The sequence below is a fragment of the Salmo trutta genome, unplaced genomic scaffold (genome assembly GCF_901001165.1).
Source record: "Salmo trutta unplaced genomic scaffold, fSalTru1.1, whole genome shotgun sequence".
NCBI lineage: Eukaryota > Metazoa > Chordata > Actinopteri > Salmoniformes > Salmonidae > Salmo > Salmo trutta.
The window spans coordinates 1,224,167-1,243,283 of NW_021823445.1; the positions used below are offsets into that span (position 1 = coordinate 1,224,167).

The following is a 19,117-nucleotide window of genomic DNA, read 5'->3' on the forward strand; positions in this document are numbered from 1 at the left end:
TGTGGTGGTGTTTAGTTGTTTAGTTGTGGTGATGTTTAGTTGTGGTGATGTTTAGTTCTTTAGTTGTGGTGATGTTTAGTTGTTTAGTTGTGGTGATGTTTAGTTGTGGTGATGTTTAGTTGTTTAGCTGTGGTGATGTTTAGTTGTGGTGATGTGGTGATGTTTAGTTGTGGTGATGTTTAGTTGTGGTGATGTTTAGTTGTGGTAATGTTTAGTTGTGTTGATGTGGTGATGTTTAGTTGTGGTAATGTTTAGTTGTGTTGATGTGGTGATGTTTAGTTGTGGTGATGTTTAGTTGTGGTGATGTTTAGTTGTTTAGTTGTGGTGGTGTTTAGTTGTGTAGATGTTTAGTTGTTTAGTTGTGGTGGTGTTTAGTTGTGTAGATGTTTAGTTGTTTAGTTGTGGTGATGTTTAGTTGTGGTGATGTTTAGTTGTGGTGATGTTTAGTTGTTTAGTTGTGGTGATGTTTAGTTGTGGTGATGTTTAGTTGTTTAGTTGTGTTGATGTTTAGATGTTTAGTTGTGGTGATGTTTAGTTGTGGTGGTGTTTAGTTGTGGTGGTGTTTAGTTGTGGTGATGTTTAGTTGTTTAGTTGTTTAGATGTTTAGTTGTGGTGATGTTCAGTTGTGGTGATATTTAGTTGTGGTGATGTTTAGTTGTTTAGTTGTGGTGATGTTTAGTTGTGGTGATGTTTAGTTGTGTTTGATGTTTAGTTGTGGTGTTGTTTAGTTGTTGTGGTGTGGTGATGTTTAGTTGTGGTGATGTTTCATTGTGATAGTGTGGTGGTGTGATGGTGGTGTGGCGTGGTGGTGTGGTGGTGTGGTGGTGGTGTTGTGATGGTGGTGGTGTGGTGGTGTGGTGTGGTGGTGGTGTGGTGTGGTGGTGTGGTGGTGGTGTGGTGGTGTGGTGGTGTGATGGTGGTGTGGCGTGGTGGTGGTGGTGGTGGTGTGGTGGTGGTGGTGTTGTAGTGTGGTGGTGGTGTGGTGGTGGTGTGGTGGTGTAGTATGGTGGTGTGGTGGTGTGGTGTGGTGTTGTTGTGTGGTGGTGGTGTGGTGTAGTGGTGTGGTGGTGATGTGGTGGTGTGGTTCTGGTGTGGTTGTGGTGGTGGTGGTGTGGTTGTGGTGTGGTGGTGTGGTGATGTGGTGTGGTGGTGTGGTGGTGTGGTTGTGGTGTGGTGGTGTGGTGATGTGGTGTGGTGATGTAGTGGTGTGGTGGTGGTGTGGTGGTGATGTGGTGGTGATTTGGTGTGGTGGTGGTGTGGTGGTGTGGTGGTATGGTGTGGTGGTGGTGTGGTGGTGATGTGGTGGTGATTTGGTGTGGTGGTGTGGTGGTGATGTGGTGATGTGGTGTGGTGGTGTGGTGTGGTGTGGTGGTGTGGTGGTGGGTGGTGTGGTGTGGTGTGGTGTGGTGTGGTGTGTGGTGGTGTGGTGGTGGTGTGGTGGTGTGGTGTGGTGGTGATTTGGTGGTGGTGTGCTGTGGTGGTGTGGTGGTGGTGTGGTGGTGTGTGGTGTGGTGGTGTGGTGGCTGTGTGGTGGTGGTGTGGTGGTGGTGTGGTGGTGGTGTGGTGTGGTGGTGTGGCGTGGTGATGTGGTGGTGGTGTGGCGGGTGTGGTGTGGTGATGTGGTTGTGGTGTGGTGTGGTGGTGTGGTGGTGGTGTGGTGGTGGTGGTGGTGGTGGTGTGGTGGTGGTGTGGTGGTGTGGTGGTGGTGTGGTGGTGTGGTGTGGTGGTGTGGTGGTGGTGTGGTGGTGTGGTGTGGTGGTGTGGTGTGGTGGTGTGGTGGTGGTGTGGTGGTGGTGTGGTGTGGTGGTGTGGTGGTGTGGTGGTGATGTGGTGATGTGGTGGTGGTGTGGCGGTGTGGTGTGGTGATGTGGTTGTGGTGTGGTGTGGTGGTGTGGTGGTGGTGGTGTGGTGGTGGTGTGGCGGTGTGGTGGTGGTGTGGTGTGGTGGTGGTGGTGTGGTGATGTGGTGTGGTGGTGTAGTGTGGCGGTGTGGTGTGGTGATGTGGTGGTGTGGTGTGGTGGTGTGGTGATGTGGTGATGTGGTGTGGTGATGTGGTGGTGTAGTGGTGTGGTGGTGATGTGGTGTGGTGGTGATTTGGTGTGGTGGTATGGTGTGGTGGTGGTGTGGTGGTGTGGTGGTGATGTGGTGGTGATTTGGTGTGGTGGTGGTGTGGTGGTGTGATGGTGATGTGTTGATGTGGTGTGGTGGTGTTGTGGTGTGGTGGTGTGGTGGTGTGGTGGTGTGGTGTGGTGGTGTGGTGGTGTGGTGGTGGTTTGGTGGTGGTGTGGTGTGGTGGTGGTGTGGTGTGGTGGTGGTGTGGTGGTGGTGTGGCGGTGTGGTGTGGTGGTGGTGGTGTGGTGGTTGTGTGGTGGTGGTGTGGTGTGGTGGTGTGGTGGTGGTGTGGTGGTGGTGGTGTGGTGGTGGTGTGGTGGTGGTGGTGTGGTGGTGGTGTGGTGGTGGTGTGGTGATGTGGTGTGGTGGTGTGGTATGGTGTGGTGGTGTGGTGTGGCGGTGGTGGTGTGGTGGTGTTGTGGTGTGGTGTAGTGGTGTGGTGTGGTGGTGATGTGGTGTGGTGGTGGTGGTGGTGTGGCGGTGTGGTGGTGGTGTGGTTGTGGTGTGGTGGTGTGGTGATGTGGTGATGTGGTGTGGTGATGTGGTGGTGTAGTGGTGTGGTGGTGATGTGGTGTGGTGGTGATTTGGTGTGGTGGTATGGTGTGGTGGTGGTGTGGTGGTGTGGTGGTGATGTGGTGTTGATGTGGTGTGGTGGTGCTGTGGTGTGGTGGTGTGGTGGTGTGGTGGTGGTTTGGTGGTGGTGTGGTGTGGTGGTGGTGTGGTGTGGTGGTGTGGCGGTGTGGTGTGGTGGTGGTGTGGTGGTGGTGTGGTGGTGGTGTGGTGGTGGTGGTGTGGTGGTGGTGTGGTGATGTGGTGTGGTGGTGGGGTGTGGTGTGGTGGTGTGGTGTGGCGGTGGTGGTGTGGTGGTGTTGTGGTGTGGTGGTGATGTGGTGTGGTGGTGGTGGTGGTGTGGCGGTGTGGTGGTGGTGTGGCGGTGTGGTGATGTGGTTGTGGTGTGGTGGTGGTGTGGTGGTGTGGTGGTGTGGTGTGGTGTTGTGGTGTGGTGGTGGTGGTGTGGTGGTGTGGCGGTGTGGTGTGGTGATGTGGTGGTGTGGTGGTGTGGTGTGGTGGTGTGGTGGTGGTGTGGTGTGGTGGTGGTGTGGTGGTGGTGTGGTGTGGTGGTGGTGTGGTGGTGTGGTGATGTTGGGCCCATCATCAACCCATCTTTTCTTCCTCATCTGCTGCTGCTCTCTTCTTTCCTCTCCAGCCTTCCTACCTTTCCTCTCCAGCCTTCCTATCTTTCCTCTCCAGCCTTCCTATCTTTCCTCTCCTCTTTCTCTGTCTCTATTCTCACCTGATTAAGAGTTCCACTGTTCTTTTCCCTTCCATCCTCATACCTCCCTCCCTACCTAGCTATCTTATCTTCCATCCCGTTTCTCTCTCTCTCTTTTCTCTCTCTCTCTCCTGCTCTTTTTCTCTCTCCCTATGTCTCCATTCTCGCTCTGTATTTTCTCACCTGACAAAGAATGAAATAAACTCACCATCCCGTGTTCTCTTGTGCCTGTCTCTCCAGCGTCCCCTCGGGAACCCACGGTGACGTGTCGATCCAACACCTACCCTAAAGGCTTCTACTGTAGCTGGCACCTGCAGCACCCCACCTCCATACCCACAGACTTCGATGTCAACGTCCAGTAAGAAGCAAAACCTTTTATTTATTTAATTTTCTCTCTGTCTCGCTGTGTCTCTCTGTCTCTGTGTGTCTCTGTCTCTGTGTCTCTCTGTCTCTGTGTGTCTCTGTCTCTGTGTCTCTCTGTCTCTGTGTGTCTCTGTCTCACTGTGTCTCCGTGTCGCTCTGTGTTCTATGTCAGGTGGGTCATCTCTAAGGGAAGGAGTCCTTAGGGAGAAAGAGAAGGGAAAGAGAGATAGAGAAAGAGATATGGGGATCTGTAAACCTGAACCTTTTATTCTGTCTCTGAGTCAGGTGATAAATAGATAAGAAAGAGAGGTCTTAGAATCAACTATTAAAGACTACCAGAACCTGCATGCAGAATTCTGCAAAAATATCCCCAGTGTACAAAGTAAAACACCAAATAATGCATGCAGAACATAATTAGGCCGATTCCCACTAATTATCAAAATGAAAAGGGCAACCAGTGAAGAACAAACACCATTTTAAATACAACCCAAATTAAGAGAGAGAGAGTCTGCTTCACACTGATTAGGAGAGTCTAGAGAAAGGTCTGTCTGTCTCGGTCTGTCTTTCACAGAGAGAGAGGAGAGTCTAGAGAGATCTGTCTCTGTCTGTCTTTTACAGAGAGAGGAGAGTCTAGAGAGAGGTCTGTCTGTCTGTCTCTGTCTCTGTCTGTCTTTCACAGAGAGAGGAGAGTCTAGAGAGAGGTCTGTCTGTCTGTCTGTCTGTCTGTCTCTGTCTGTCTTTCACAGAGAGAGGAGAGTCTAGAGAGAGGTCTGCCTGTATGTCTGTCTGTCTGAGTGCTGGGGCTAAGAGGACACTTCACCATGCCTCAGAGGACTCACTGAGGACACACTGGGTATCTCTGTCACATCCTCTCTGTTGCTTTCTCTCTCTCGGTATCTTTCCCTCGCTCTATCTCTCGATCTCTCCTTCTCTCTCTCTCTTTCTCAGTTTCTCTCTCGCTCAGTCTCCTTCCCTCTCTCTCAGAGGACTCTAAGGGCACAGGGTAGCTCTGTCAATCAAGCTCTCTCATTCTCTCTTCTTCTTTCTCTCTCAGCTCTCTCTCTACTCTCACTCTACCCTCTTGCCTTCAATGCAGGGTCTGGTGTGTGGGATCAGGGAAGGAGAGAGGGGAGGAAACCGTATTTCCTCTCTGTCCCCAGCAGGTGGTCTCCTAGCAACCTCATTAACGTTGTACAGCCAATATATCACATTAGAATAATAATTTACAGAACCACTAGGCCCTCTGAACCCTGTTGTTGTCTGAAATGGTAACTCTCCATGGACCATCATTCAAACCCTGATCCTTATTAAAACTTCGTCGGGATCGGTGTCCCGTCCACGGGACGGCTGAGCTAACGTAGGCTAATGTTATTAGCATGAGGCTGTAAGTAACAAGACAATTTCCCAGGACATAAACGTATCTGATATTGGCAGAAAGCTTGTTTATCTAACTGCACTGTTCAATTTACAGAAGCTATTACAGTGAAAAAATACCATGCTATTGTTTGAGGAGAGTGCACAATTGTGAACATAAAAAGTTATTAATTAACAAATTAGGCACATTTGGGCAGTATTGATACATCATTTTGAACAGAAATAAATTGGTTCATTAGATTAGTCTAACACTTTGCACATACACTGCTGCCATCTAGTGGCCAAAATCTAAATTGCACCTGGGCTGGAATAATACATTATGGCTTTTCTCTTGCATTTCAAAGATGATGGTACGCATGTTTTTTTCATTGTATTATCTTTTACCAGATCTAATGTGTTAAATTCTACTACATTCCTTTCACATTTTTACAAACTTCAAAGTGTTTCCTTTGAAATCGTACCAAGAATATGTATATCCTTAGGGTGGCAACGTAGCCTAGTGTTTAGAGCATTGGACTAGTAACCGAAATGGTTGCAAGATCGAATCCCCGAGCTGACAAGGTACAAATCTGTTGTTCTGCCTGAACAAGGCAGTTAACCCACTGTTCCTAGGCCGTCATTGAAATTAAGAATTTGTTCCTAACTGATTTAACTAGTAAAATAAAGGTCAAATACAAAAATCCTTGCTTCAGGCAGTCAGATCTGGGTATGTCATTTTAGAAGACGAAATGAAAAAAAGGGGTGGAACCTTAAGAGGTTTAAACCCCCAGGTACCACTTAGAGAGAACACCCTGATTCATAAAAACCCCCAGTATAGAGAACACCCTGATCCGTATTAACCCCCAGTATAGAGAACACCCTGATCCTTATTAACCCCCAGTATAGAGAACACCCTGATTCTTATTAACCCCCAGTATAGAGAACACCCTGATCCGTATTAACCCCCAGTATAGAGAACACCCTGATCCTTATTAACCTCCAGTATAGAGAACATCCTGATCTGTATTAACCCCCAGTATAGAGAACACCCTGATCCGTATTAACCCCCAGTATAGAGAACACCCTGATCCGTATTAACCCCCAGTATAGAGAACACCCTGATTCATAAAAACCCCCAGTATAGAAAACACCCTGATCCGTATTAACCCCCAGTATAGAGAACACCCTGATCCGTATTAACCCACAGTACCACTTAGAGAGAACATCCTGATCCGTATTAACCCCAGTATAGAGAACACCCTGATCCGTATTAACCCCCAGTATAGAGAACACCCTGATCCGTTTTAACCCCCAGTATAGAGAACACCCTGATTCATAAAAAAACCCAGTATAGAAAACACCCTGATCCGTATTAACCCCCAGTATAGAGAACACCCTGATCCGTATTAACCCCCAGTATAGAGAACATCCTGATCCGTTTTAACCTCCGGTATAGAGAACACCCTGATCCTTATTAACCCCCAGTATAGAGAACACCCTGATCCGTATTAACCCCCAGTATAGAGAACACCCTGATCCGTATTAACCCCCAGTATAGAGAACATCCTGATCCGTTTTAACCTCCGGTATAGAGAACACCCTGATCCGTATTAACCCCCAGTATAGAGAACACCCTGATCCGTATTAACCCCCAGTATACAGAACACCCTGATCCTTATTAACCCCCAGTATAGAGAACACCCTGATCCGTATTAACCCCCAGTATAGAGAACACCCTGATCCGTATTAACCCCCAGTATAGAGAACACCCTGATCCGTATTAACCCCCAGTATAGAGAACACCTTGACCCGTATTAACCCCCAGTATAGAGAACACCCTGATCCGTATTGACCTCCAGTATAGAGAACACACTGACCCATATTAACCCCCAGTATAGAGAACACCCTGACCCGTATTAACCTCCAGTATAGAGAACACCCTGATCCTTATTAACCCCCAGTATAGAGAACACCCTGACCCGTATTAACCCCCAGTATAGAGAACACCCTGATCCTTATTAACCCCCAGTATAGAGAACACCCTGATCCGTATTAACCCCCAGTATAGAGAACACCCTGATCCGTATTAACCCCCAGTATAGAGAACACCCTGATCCGTATTAACCCCCAGTATAGAGAACACCCTGATCCGTATTAACCCCCAGTATAGAGAACACCTTGACCCGTATTAACCCCCAGTATAGAGAACACCCTGACCCGTATTAACCCCCAGTATAGAGAACACCCTGATCCTTATTAACCCCCAGTATAGAGAACACCCTGACCCGTATTAACCCCCAGTATAGAGAACACACTGACCCATATTAACCCCCAGTATAGAGAACAACCTGATCCGTATTAACCCCCAGTATAGAGAACACCCTGACCCGTATTAACCCCCAGTATAGAGAACACCCTGATCCTTATTAACCCCCAGTATAGAGAACACCCTGATCCGTATTAACCCCCAGTATAGAGAACACCCTGACCCGTATTAACCCCCAGTATAGAGAACACCCTGACCCATATTAACCCCCAGTATAGAGAACACCCTGATCCGTATTAACCCCCAGTATAGAGAACACCCTGATCCGTATTAACCTCCAGTACCATCCACACTACAACAACCTCCAATAGTCCTGCTTTTCTCGCTGGCTTCCTGGACTCTGGTCAGAGGTATTGTGCTATGTAGGAAATAGGGTGCCATGTGGGACAAACTATGGTCCTCAGAACATCCTGGTCCACTGGCCCTTAGATAATTACACCAACATGATCATTGCTGGATTTTAATTCATAAAATGTCAGGTCAATTAATTATAGAATCACAACATCAGCCTTAGTTCCTATTGGCCAGTGTCAGTGGGGAGGAGCCATTGAACTTCTGTTCTAAATGCTCACACACAGAGATAAACGTCATCTCGTTGATAAGAGGGAAGCTAGAATCTGAGGTAGACTTTAGCTCGTTGATAAGAGGGAAGCTCGAATCTGAGGTAGACTTTAGCTCGTTGATAAGAAGGAAGCTAGAATCTGAGGTAGACTTTAGCTCTTTGATAAGAGGGAAGCTAAAATCTGAGGTAGACTTTAGCTCGTTGATAAGAGGGAAGCTAGAATCTGAGGTAGACTTTAGCTCGTTGATAAGAGGAAGCTAGAATCTAGCTTTAGAATAAAGACAATTTAGCTCCTTCTAGCATAGTAAGAGGAAGTTAGCATTTAGATGGTGATCTAGCCACAGGGAGCTGATATCAATGAAGTCATGAGAAGGAGATAGAGAGGAGAAGGGCCCGCTGTTCCCAGGCCAGATGATACCCCTGAGGATGGCCGGGGGCAATCCTCACCCTCCGGGCCACTAACCAGCCTGGAGCACCCGGAATCTCACCATCCTGTCAGCTAGAACCTACCAATGATGATGATGCTGTTTGCGGAACTTGGCTCATGGAAACTTGCCGGTCTTCAAAACCACTTTGAAATGTAGAATCTTTTTAAAAAATGTCTCGGTCTTTCACTGCCTAACATTTTCCCCCCACGTCGTTCTCTCTCTCTCTTTTCCTCTCTTCCTCACCTTCCTTCCTTCCTTCCTTCCTTTCTTCCTTCCTTCTTTCCCTCTCTCTCTCTCTCTCTCTCTCTCTCTCTCTCTCTCTCTCTCTCTCTCTCTCTCCCTAACATTCTCTCTCCTCTCCTCTCTCTCCTCTCAGACACAACCAGAAGTCCCTAGAAGCAACGAGGGATGCGGTCCATAAGAACCGCTGTCACGTTAAGTTCCTTGAGGTGTTCAGTAGCTACCCCTACAGAGTCAACGTCACGGCTGTCAATGCCCTGGGACGTGCCTCCACCGCCATCACCTTCGAAGAGTTCAACATAGGTACTCTCATCTTCATAATCTTCTTCCCCATCCTCCTCCTCCTCATGTTTATTAGTTATTAACTAGAACACTGTAGAAGTGATGGTTGCCTCTTATTCTGGAGGATAAAATGAGTCCTGTACTGTCTGAACATCTCTCCCTCCCATCCTCCCAGGGGGGGGGGGGGTGTGTGTGTGTGTGTGTGTGTGTGTGTGTGTGTGTGTGTGTGTGTGTGTGTGTGTGTGTGTGTGTGTGTGTGTGTGTGTGAGAGAGAGAGAGAGAGAGAGCGAGCATGTGTGGGGACTCCTTTAAGACTGTTGGAAAAGCATTCCAGATTAAGCTGGTTGAGAGAATGTCAAGAGTGTACAAAGCTGTCATCAGGCAAAGGGGGGCTACTTTGAAGAATCTCAAATATAAAATATATTTTGATTTGTTTATAACTTTTTTGGTCACTACATGATTCCATATGTGTTATTTCATAGTTTTGATGTCTTCACTAATATTCTACAATGTAGAAAATGGTGAAAATAAAGAAAAACCCTGGAATGAGTAGGTGTCCAAACTTTGGACTGGTAGTGTATGGCGGAACATCTCTCCCTCTCATCCTCCCTAGCTAACTGTACCAACCTTGACATCACACAAGTCATTGGGCCGTTAGATTTAATAGCTGACTCAACAATCTGAAGGCACTTGGAGGACAAACTTATTTGAACACGTTAGGACAGCAGAAACGCATTACAACAGACAGCAGAAACTCACTACAACAGACAGCAGGAACTCATTATAACAGACAACAGGAACTCATTACAACAGACAGCAGGAACTCATTACAACAGACAGCAGGAACTCATTATAACAGACAGCAGGAACTCATTATAACAGACAGCAGGAACTCATTACAACAGACAGCAGGAACTCATTATAACAGACAGCAGGAACTCATTATAACAGACAGCAGGAACTCATTACAACAGACAGCAGGAACACATTACAACAGACAGCAGGAACTCATTATAACAGACAGCAGGAACTCATTATAACAGACAGCAGAAAGTCATTACAACAGACAGCAGGAACTCATTACAACAGACAGCAGGAACTCATTATAAGAGACAGCAGGAACTCATCATAACAGACAGCAGGAAGTGACTAGAACAGACAGCAGGAACTCATTATAACAGACAGCAGGAACTCATTACAACAGACAGCAGGAACTCATTATAACAGACAGCAGGAACTCATTATAACAGACAGCAGGAACTCATTATAACAGATAGCAGAAAGTCATTACAACAGACAGCAGGAACTCACTACAACAGACAGCAGGAACTCATTACAACAGACAGCAGGAACTCATTATAACAGACAGCAGGAAGTGACTAGAACAGACAGCAGGAACTCATTATAACAGACAGCAGGAACTCATTACAACAGACAGCAGGAACTCATTATAACAGACAGCAGGAACTCATCATAACAGACAGCAGGAAGTGACTAGAACAGACAGCAGGAACTCATTATAACAGACTGCAGGAACTCATTACAACAGACAGCAGGAACTCATTATAACAGACAGCAGGAACTCATTATAACAGACAGCAGGAACTCATTATAACAGATAGCAGAAAGTCATTACAACAGACAGCAGGAACTCACTACAACAGACAGCAGGAACTCATTACAACAGACAGCAGGAAGTGACTAGAACAGACAGCAGGAACTCATTATAACAGACAGCAGGAACTCATTACAACAGACAGCAGGAACTCATTATAACAGACAGCAGGAACTCATTATAACAGACAGCAGGAACTCATTATAACAGACAGCAGGAACTCATTACAACAGACAGCAGGAACTCATTATAACAGACAGCAGGAACTCATTATAACAGACAGTAGGAACTCATTATAACAGACAGCAGGAATTCATTAGGCCTTATTATAAGTCATTAACAAGTATGGATTTGCCTTCAGGTTGCCAGGTTACTACTGAAACAGACTAGCTGAGATAAACTAATTGAAACAGCCAGAGCAGAGGAACGGATCCTTCCATCCAAGCAGCTAAATGAAGTGTTTAAATACATGGATACATCGAAGCTACAGGCAGGGTAGTAGTGTTAATATACAGGCTACAGGCAGGGTAGTAGCGTTAATATACAGGCTACAGGCAGGGTAGTAGTGTTAATATACAGGCTACAGGCAGGGTAGTAGCGTTAATATACAGGCTACAGGCAGGGTAGTAGTGTTAATATACAGGCTACAGGCAGGGTAGTAGTGTTAATATACATGGCTCTATACAGGCAGTAATGAAAATGATGATGCTATATGTGTTAGCATAAACCTGTGCCTTCCATTGATGGCTAGCTAGCTAGCATAGCTTTAATTATAAACAGACTAATTAAATGCTAGGTGGGTCGTGTACTTTCCTCTCTTGCGCTGTGAGATAAGGGCCTGGTTTTGAGTCAAATTAATTTTCTGAGACATTGATGCACCTTGCACAGATACAAACTACTTCAGGAAATATTTTGGTTGTGCTTTCAGCAGAGAGATTCCCAATGGAAAACCATGTGGCCTTCATTTATCAAATAGTCAGAGACTGCTTCCCAAATGGCATCCTGTTCCCTGTTAGAGCACAATAATGAGAATAGGGTGCGATTTGAGACGCAGATAGAGCAATGGCTATAGGCCTACTGTAATGTATTTTTAATGTGAGGAAATGCCACCGTCAAACATCAACATCAGTCTCATGACATGGATCATTATTGTAACTTTTAACCCTGGTCACAAGTAGTGCAATAGGTAAGGGTACATCTGGACCAGTAGTGCTCTAGGTAAGGGTACATCTGGACCAGTAGGGCACTGGGGTAAGGGTACATCTGGACCAGTAGGGCTCTAGGTAAGGGTACATCTGGAACAGTAGGGCACCAGGTAAGGGTACATGTGGACCAGTAGGGCACTAGGTAAGGGTACATGTGGACCAGTAGGGCACTAGGTAAGGGTACATCTGGACCAGTAGGGCACTAGGTAAGGGTACATCTGGACCAGTAGGGCTCTAGGTAAGGGTACATCTGGACCAGTAGGGCACTGGGTAAGGATACATCTGGATCAGTAGGGCACTAGGTAAGGGTAAATCTGGACCAGTAGGGCACTAGGTAAGGGTACATCTGGACCAGTAGGGCACTAGGTAAGGGTACATCTGGACCAGTAGGGCACTAGGTAAGGGTACATCTGGACCAGTAGAGCACTAGGTAAGGGTACATGTGGACCAGTAGTGCACTAGGTAAGGGTACATCTGTACCAGTAGTGCACTAGGTAAGGGTACATCTGTACCAGTAGTGCACTAGGTAAGGGTACATCTGGACCAGTAGGGCACTAGGTAAGGGTACATCTGGACCAGTAGGGCACTAGGTAAGGATACATCTGGACCAGTAGGGCACTAGGTAAGGCTCCATCTGGACCAGTAGGGCTCTAGGTAAGGGTACATCTGGACCAGTAGGGCACTAGGTAAGGGTACATCTGTACCAGTAGTGCACTAGGTAAGGGTACATGTGGACCAGTAGGGCACTAGGTAAGGGTACATCTGGACCAGTAGGGCACTAGGTAAGGGTACATCTGGACCAGTAGGGCACTAGGTAAGGGTACATGTGGACCAGTAGGGCACTAGGTAAGGGTACATCTGTACCAGTAGTGCACTAGGTAAGGGTACATCTGTACCAGTAGTGCACTAGGCAAGGGTACATCTGGACCAGTAGGGCACTAGGTAAGGGTACATCTGGACCAGTAGGGCACTAGGTAAGGATACATCTGGACCAGTAGGGCACTAGGTAAGGCTCCATCTGGACCAGTAGGGCTCTAGGTAAGGGTACATCTGGACCAGTAGGGCACTAGGTAAGGGTACATCTGTACCAGTAGTGCACTAGGTAAGGGTACATCTGGACCAGTAGGGCACTAGGTAAGGGTACATCTGGACCAGTAGGGCACTAGGTAAGGGTACATCTGGATCAGTAGGGCACTAGGTAAGGGTACATGTGGACCAGTAGGGCACTAGGTAAGGGTACATCTGGACCAGTAGGGCACTAGGTAAGGGTACATGTGGACCAGTAGGGCACTAGGTAAGGGTACATCTGGGCCAGTAGGGCACTAGGTAAGGGTACATCTGTACCAGTAGGGCACTAGGTAAGGGTACATGTGGACCAGTAGGGCACTAGGTAAGGGTACATCTGGACCAGTAGGGCACTAGGTAAGGGTACATGTGGACCAGTAGGGCACTAGGTAAGGGTACATCTGTACCAGTAGTGCACTAGGTAAGGGTACATCTGTACCAGTAGTGCACTAGGTAAGGGTACATCTGTACCAGTAGGGCACTAGGTAAGGGTACATGTGGACCAGTAGAGCACTAGGTAAGGGTACATCTGGGCCAGTAGGGCACTAGGTAAGGGTACATGTGGACCAGTAGTGCACTAGGTAAGGGTACATCTGTACCAGTAGTGCACTAGGTAAGGGTACATCTGTACCAGTAGTGCACTAGGTAAGGGTACATCTGGACCAGTAGGGCACTAGGTAAGGGTACATCTGGACCAGTAGGGCACTAGGTAAGGATACATCTGGACCAGTAGGGCACTAGGTAAGGGTACATCTGGAACAATAGGGCACTAGGTAAGGGTACATGTGGACCAGTAGGGCACTAGGTAAGGATACATCTGGACCAGTAGGGCACTAGGTAAGGCTCCATCTGGACCAGTAGGGCACTAGATAAGGCTCCATCTGGACCAGTAGGGCTCTAGGTAAGGGTACATCTGTACCAGTAGGGCACTAGGTAAGGGTACATGTGGACCAGTAGGGCACTAGGTAAGGGTACATCTGGGCCAGTAGGGCACTAGGTAAGGGTACATCTGGACCAGTAGGGCACTAGGTAAGGGTACATCTGGACCAGTAGTGCACTAGGTAAGGGTACATGTGGACCAGTAGGGCACTAGGTAAGGGTACATCTGGGCCAGTAGGGCACTAGGTAAGGGTACATCTGTACCAGTAGGGCACTAGGTAAGGGTACATGTGGACCAGTAGGGCACTAGGTAAGGGTACATCTGGACCAGTAGGGCACTAGGTAAGGGTACATCTGGACCAGTAGGGCACTAGGTAAGGGTACATGTGGACCAGTAGGGCACTAGGTAAGGGTACATCTGGACCAGTAGTGCACTAGGTAAGGGTACATCTGGACCAGTAGGGCACTAGGTAAGGGTACATGTGGACCAGTAGGGCACTAGGTAAGGGTACATCTGTACCATTAGTGCACTAGGTAAGGGTACATCTGTACCAGTAGTGCACTAGGTAAGGGTACATCTGTACCAGTAGGGCACTAGGTAAGGGTACATGTGGACCAGTAGGGCACTAGGTAAGGGTACATCTGGGCCAGTAGGGCACTAGGTAAGGGTACATCTGGACCAGTAGGGCACTAGGTAAGGGTACATGTGGACCAGTAGTGCACTAGGTAAGGGTACATCTGGACCAGTAGGGCACTATGTAAGGGTACATCTGGACCAGTAGGGCACTAGGTAAGGGTACATCTGGACCTGTAGGGCACTAGGTAAGGGTACATCTGGACCAGTAGGGCACTAGGTAAGGGTACATCTGGACCAGTAGGGCACTAGGTAAGGGTACATCTTGACCAGTAGGGCACTAGGTAAGGGTACATCTGGACCAGTAGTGCACTAGGTAAGGGTACATCTGGACCAGTAGGGCACTAGGTAAGGGTACATCTCGGCGGTGCTGATTTATATATTAGACTTGGTTGCATGAACATGTTCATACCTCCTGAAGTTTGTGTGAAACTGACAGTTCACTTCTCACTGGGCCCACACTGGTTGAATCAACGTTGTTTCAACTTAATATGTCAACGTTTTTCAACCAGTACTGTTTTGATTTTATTCAACCAGCCTTCGCTGGCTAAACATTGACATTAGGGTAAATCTTCAACTTATATACATTGACTTAACCTGACTAAATACACTGACTTAACCTGACTAAATACATTGACTTAACCTGACTAAATACATTGACTTAACCTGACTAAATACATTGACTTAACCTGACTAAATACATTGACTTAACCTTACTAAATACATTGACTTTACCTGACTAAAAACATTGACTTAACCTGACCAATACATTGACTTTACCTGACTTAAAACATTGACTTTACCTGACTAAATACACTGACTTTACCTGACTAAATACATTGACTTAACCTGACTAAATACATTGACTTAACCTGATGATAAAGTGAAAACAGGTTTTAATTTTGGGGAATCTCTTATAAAATGGGTTAAAGTTATTTATAGTAACCCTAGGTGTAAAATAGTAAATAATGGCTACATCTCAGAAAGTTTTTAACTATCTACAGGAGTAAAACATGGTTGTCCACTATCGGCATATTTATTTATTATTGCCATCGAAATGTTAGCTGTTAAAATGAGATCCAACAATAATATTAAGGGTTTAGAAATATGTGGATTAAAAACAAAGGTGTCATTGTACTCTGATGATTCATGTTTTCTTTTAAAACCACAATTAGAATCTCTCCATGGCCTCATAGAGGATCTAGAAACTTTTGCTATCATCTCTCTTGATTAAAACCAAATTATGATGTGTACTATATTACGTATTGGATCACTAAAAAATGCAAATTTTACATTACCACGTAGTTTACATTTACATTTAAGTCATTTAGCAGACGCTCTTATCCAGAGCGACTTACAAATTGGTGCATTCACCTTATGATATCCAGTGGAACAACCACTTTACAATAGTGCATCTAAATCTTTTAGGGGGGGGGGGTTAGAAGGATTACTTTATCCTATCCCAGGTATTCCTTAAAGAGGTGGGGTTTCAGGTGTCTCCGGAAGGTGGTGATTGACTCCGCTGTCCTGGCGTCGTGAGGGAGCTTGTTCCACCATTGGGGTGCCAGAGCAGCGAACAGTTTGGACTGGGCTGAGCGGGAACCGTGCTTCCTCAGAGGTAGGGGGGCCAGCAGGCCAGAGTTTACCAATTAAATGGTCTGACGGAGATGTGGACATACTCGGTATACAAATCTCAAAAGAAAGAAAAGATCTCACTCCAATACATTTTTATAGAAAGTTAGCAAAAATAGATAAGATCTTGCTGCCATGGAAAGGAAAATGCCTGTCTATTTGTGGAAAAGTCACCCTGATTAACTCTTTAGTCATATCACCTACACCTAGTGACCTGCTTTTTAATTAATGTGAACAAAAAATATTCAATTTTATTTGGAACAGCAAGCCAGACAAAATTAAAGGGCCTATTTATATAACGAATATGAATTCGGAGGGCAGAAATGATTAAATATTAAAGCATTAGACCTCTCACTAAAGGCATCAGTCATACAAAAGTTATACTTAAATCCAAACTGGTTCTCTAGTAAATTGGTAGGAATGTCTCATCCTATGTTCAAGAAGGGCCTTTTCCCCTTATTCAGATTACACCTGCTCACTTTAGGTTGTTTGAAAAGGAAATAATCTCCAAAATATCTTTCTTTTTTAAACAAGCCTTAGAAAGTTGGTTGCAATTTCAGTTTAATCCACCTGAAAAGACAGAACAAATAATACAACAAATAATGTGGTTAAACTCAAATATACTAATTGATAAAAAAAACATATTTTTCAAAGAAATGTTTAAAAAGGTATAATTTTTGTGAATGATATCATAAAAGGACTAACACAGACATATGGAAATGTCTGCTCTACCCAAAATTACAACCAATTAATTGCAGCATTACCACAAAAAATGGAAGAGGCAAGTAGAAGGAAAAAAGGAACTTGTCTGTCGGCCCTGTATTAAAGAACATACATGGTTAAAGAAAAGTGTGATAAATAAAAACATATACCAATTTCATTTAAGGAACAAAAAACTGACAGCTGTGCCATATAAATTGCAAAATAGTTGGGAAGAGATTTTCGATGTACCGATTCCATGGCACGAATTGATACGCAAAACAACACCGGATTCAAAACTTAAAATGTTTCAATTGAAATTACTATACAACTAATAGAACGTTATATATATGGGGGATACAACCTTCCCAGCTCTGCAGATTCTGCTGTGAGGAGGCAGAGTCATTAGATCATTTATTTTGGTATAGTCCATATGTAGCTCGTTTTTGGTCACAAGTCCAGGAATAGCTGAAGAATTGCAACATTTGCCTAGAACTAACGCTGCAGATAGCAATACTGGGTGATTTGAAAAGCCATCGTTAATCAATCAAATAATTTAATAATTTTTTTAGCGAAAAAGATTATCTTTAATTTACTATCTGTAGAAGCTATGAGAATAAAAAAGGTTCAGTACTTTTGTGAAGCATCACAGCACAGTTGAAAAATATATGGCAAATAGAAATCCAAAATGGCTGGTGTTAAAGTCTAAGCGTCCCGCTAGTGGGACAACTTCCGGTGAAACTGGAGGGCGCGCAATTCAAATAAATAATCATAACAATTATGGATATTAAACATTTACTATACAACCAATAGAATGTTATATATATGGGGGATACAACCTTCCCAGCTCTGCAGATTTTGCTGTGAGGAGGCAGTCATTAGATCATTTATTTTGGTATTGTCCATATGTAGCTCGTTTTTGGTCACAGGTCCAGGAATGGCTGAAGAATTGCAACATTTACCTAGAACTAACGCTGCAGATAGCAATACTGGGTGATTTGAAAAGCCATAGTCAATCAATCAATAATATTATAATTATTTTAGCAAAAAAAAAAGTACAATCTGTAGAAGCTATGAGAAAGGTTCAATACTTTTGTGAATCAGCAATGCACAGTTGAAAAATATATGGCAAATAGAAATCCAAAATGGATGATGTTGAGCGATAGATGGGAGGGGTTGAATGGAGCTGAAGGGCGGGACTAATAACAAGATAACCAATGTAAGAGATAGATGGGAGGGGTTGAATGGAGCTGAAGGGCGGGACTAATAACAAGATAACCAATGTAAAACATCCAGGGTCTGTTACATGTATATAGGGTTCAGACATGTTGTGAAATAGCACAGTTACAAATAGAAATCACACTGGATGGACATCAGAAATAGAAGGACTAAAAACAAACAAAATATAACTATTGTAAAATAGATTATGTCTGTAAAATGTGTATAAGATTTATATACTGAAGGTAGAAGCCAAAGTGTTAATGTTTATTAGTTTACTCCAATTGGGGGAAGGGTGGAAGGGTTTGCGGGGAATAATAAAGAATGTATATAAAAAGAAAGTATGTATATTTATATAGGTATGTGTATGTCTATATGTGTATATATATATGTGTATATGTATGCATGCGTGTATGAATATGGATATATATATTTACCAAAACAATATATGGGGGATTGGAAATGAGGCAGACAATTACTTTGATGGGAAGCATCATTCTTTCCGCAATATTAAGCTGATCCACCCCTAAAGAAATGTTAACAGATACATAATAAATCAAATCAAATCAAAATCAAATCAAATCAAATTTATTTATATAGCCCTTCGTACATCAGCTGAAATCTCAAAGTGCTGTACAGAAACCCAGCCTAAAACCCCAAACAGCAAGCAATGCATGTGAAAGAAGCACGGTGGCTGGGAAAAACTCCCTAGGAAAAACTCCTGAGAAAGGCCAAAAACCTAGGAAGAAACCTAGAGAGGAACCAGGCTATGAGGGGTGGCCAGTCCTCTTCTGGCTGTGCCGGGTGGATATTATAACAGAACATGGTCAAGATGTTAAAATGTTCGTAAATGACCAGCATGGTCAAATAATAATAATCATAGTAATTGTCGAGGGTGCAACAAGCACGTCCGGTGAAACAGGTCAGGGTTCCGTAGCCGCAGGCAGAACAGTTGAAACTGGAGCAGCAGCATGGCCAGGTGGACTGGGGACAGCAAGGAGTCATCATGCCAGGTAGTCCTGAGGCATGGTCCTAGGGCTCAGGTCTTCCGAGAGAAAGAAAGGAAGAGAGAATTAGAGAGAGCATATTTACATTCACACAGGACACCGGATAAGACAAGAGAATACTCCAGATGTAACAGACTGACCCTAGCCCCCCGACACATAAACTACTGCAGCATAAATACTGGAGGCTTAGACAGGAGGGATCAGAAGACACTGTGGCCCCATCC

At 45.1% G+C, this 19,117-nt stretch overlaps 1 protein-coding gene across 1 annotated transcript in view; it reads left to right on the forward strand.

Moving 5' to 3' along the window:
• Positions 1 to 19,117, forward strand: part of LOC115191022 (ciliary neurotrophic factor receptor subunit alpha) — a 489,986-nt gene that overhangs the window by 399,080 nt on the left and 71,789 nt on the right. Inside the window, exons 4-5 of the mRNA XM_029749023.1 lie at positions 3,626 to 3,743; positions 8,794 to 8,960. Coding sequence (XP_029604883.1) covers positions 3,626 to 3,743; positions 8,794 to 8,960 — 285 coding nt within the window. The remainder of the gene's footprint in view (positions 1 to 3,625; positions 3,744 to 8,793; positions 8,961 to 19,117) is intronic.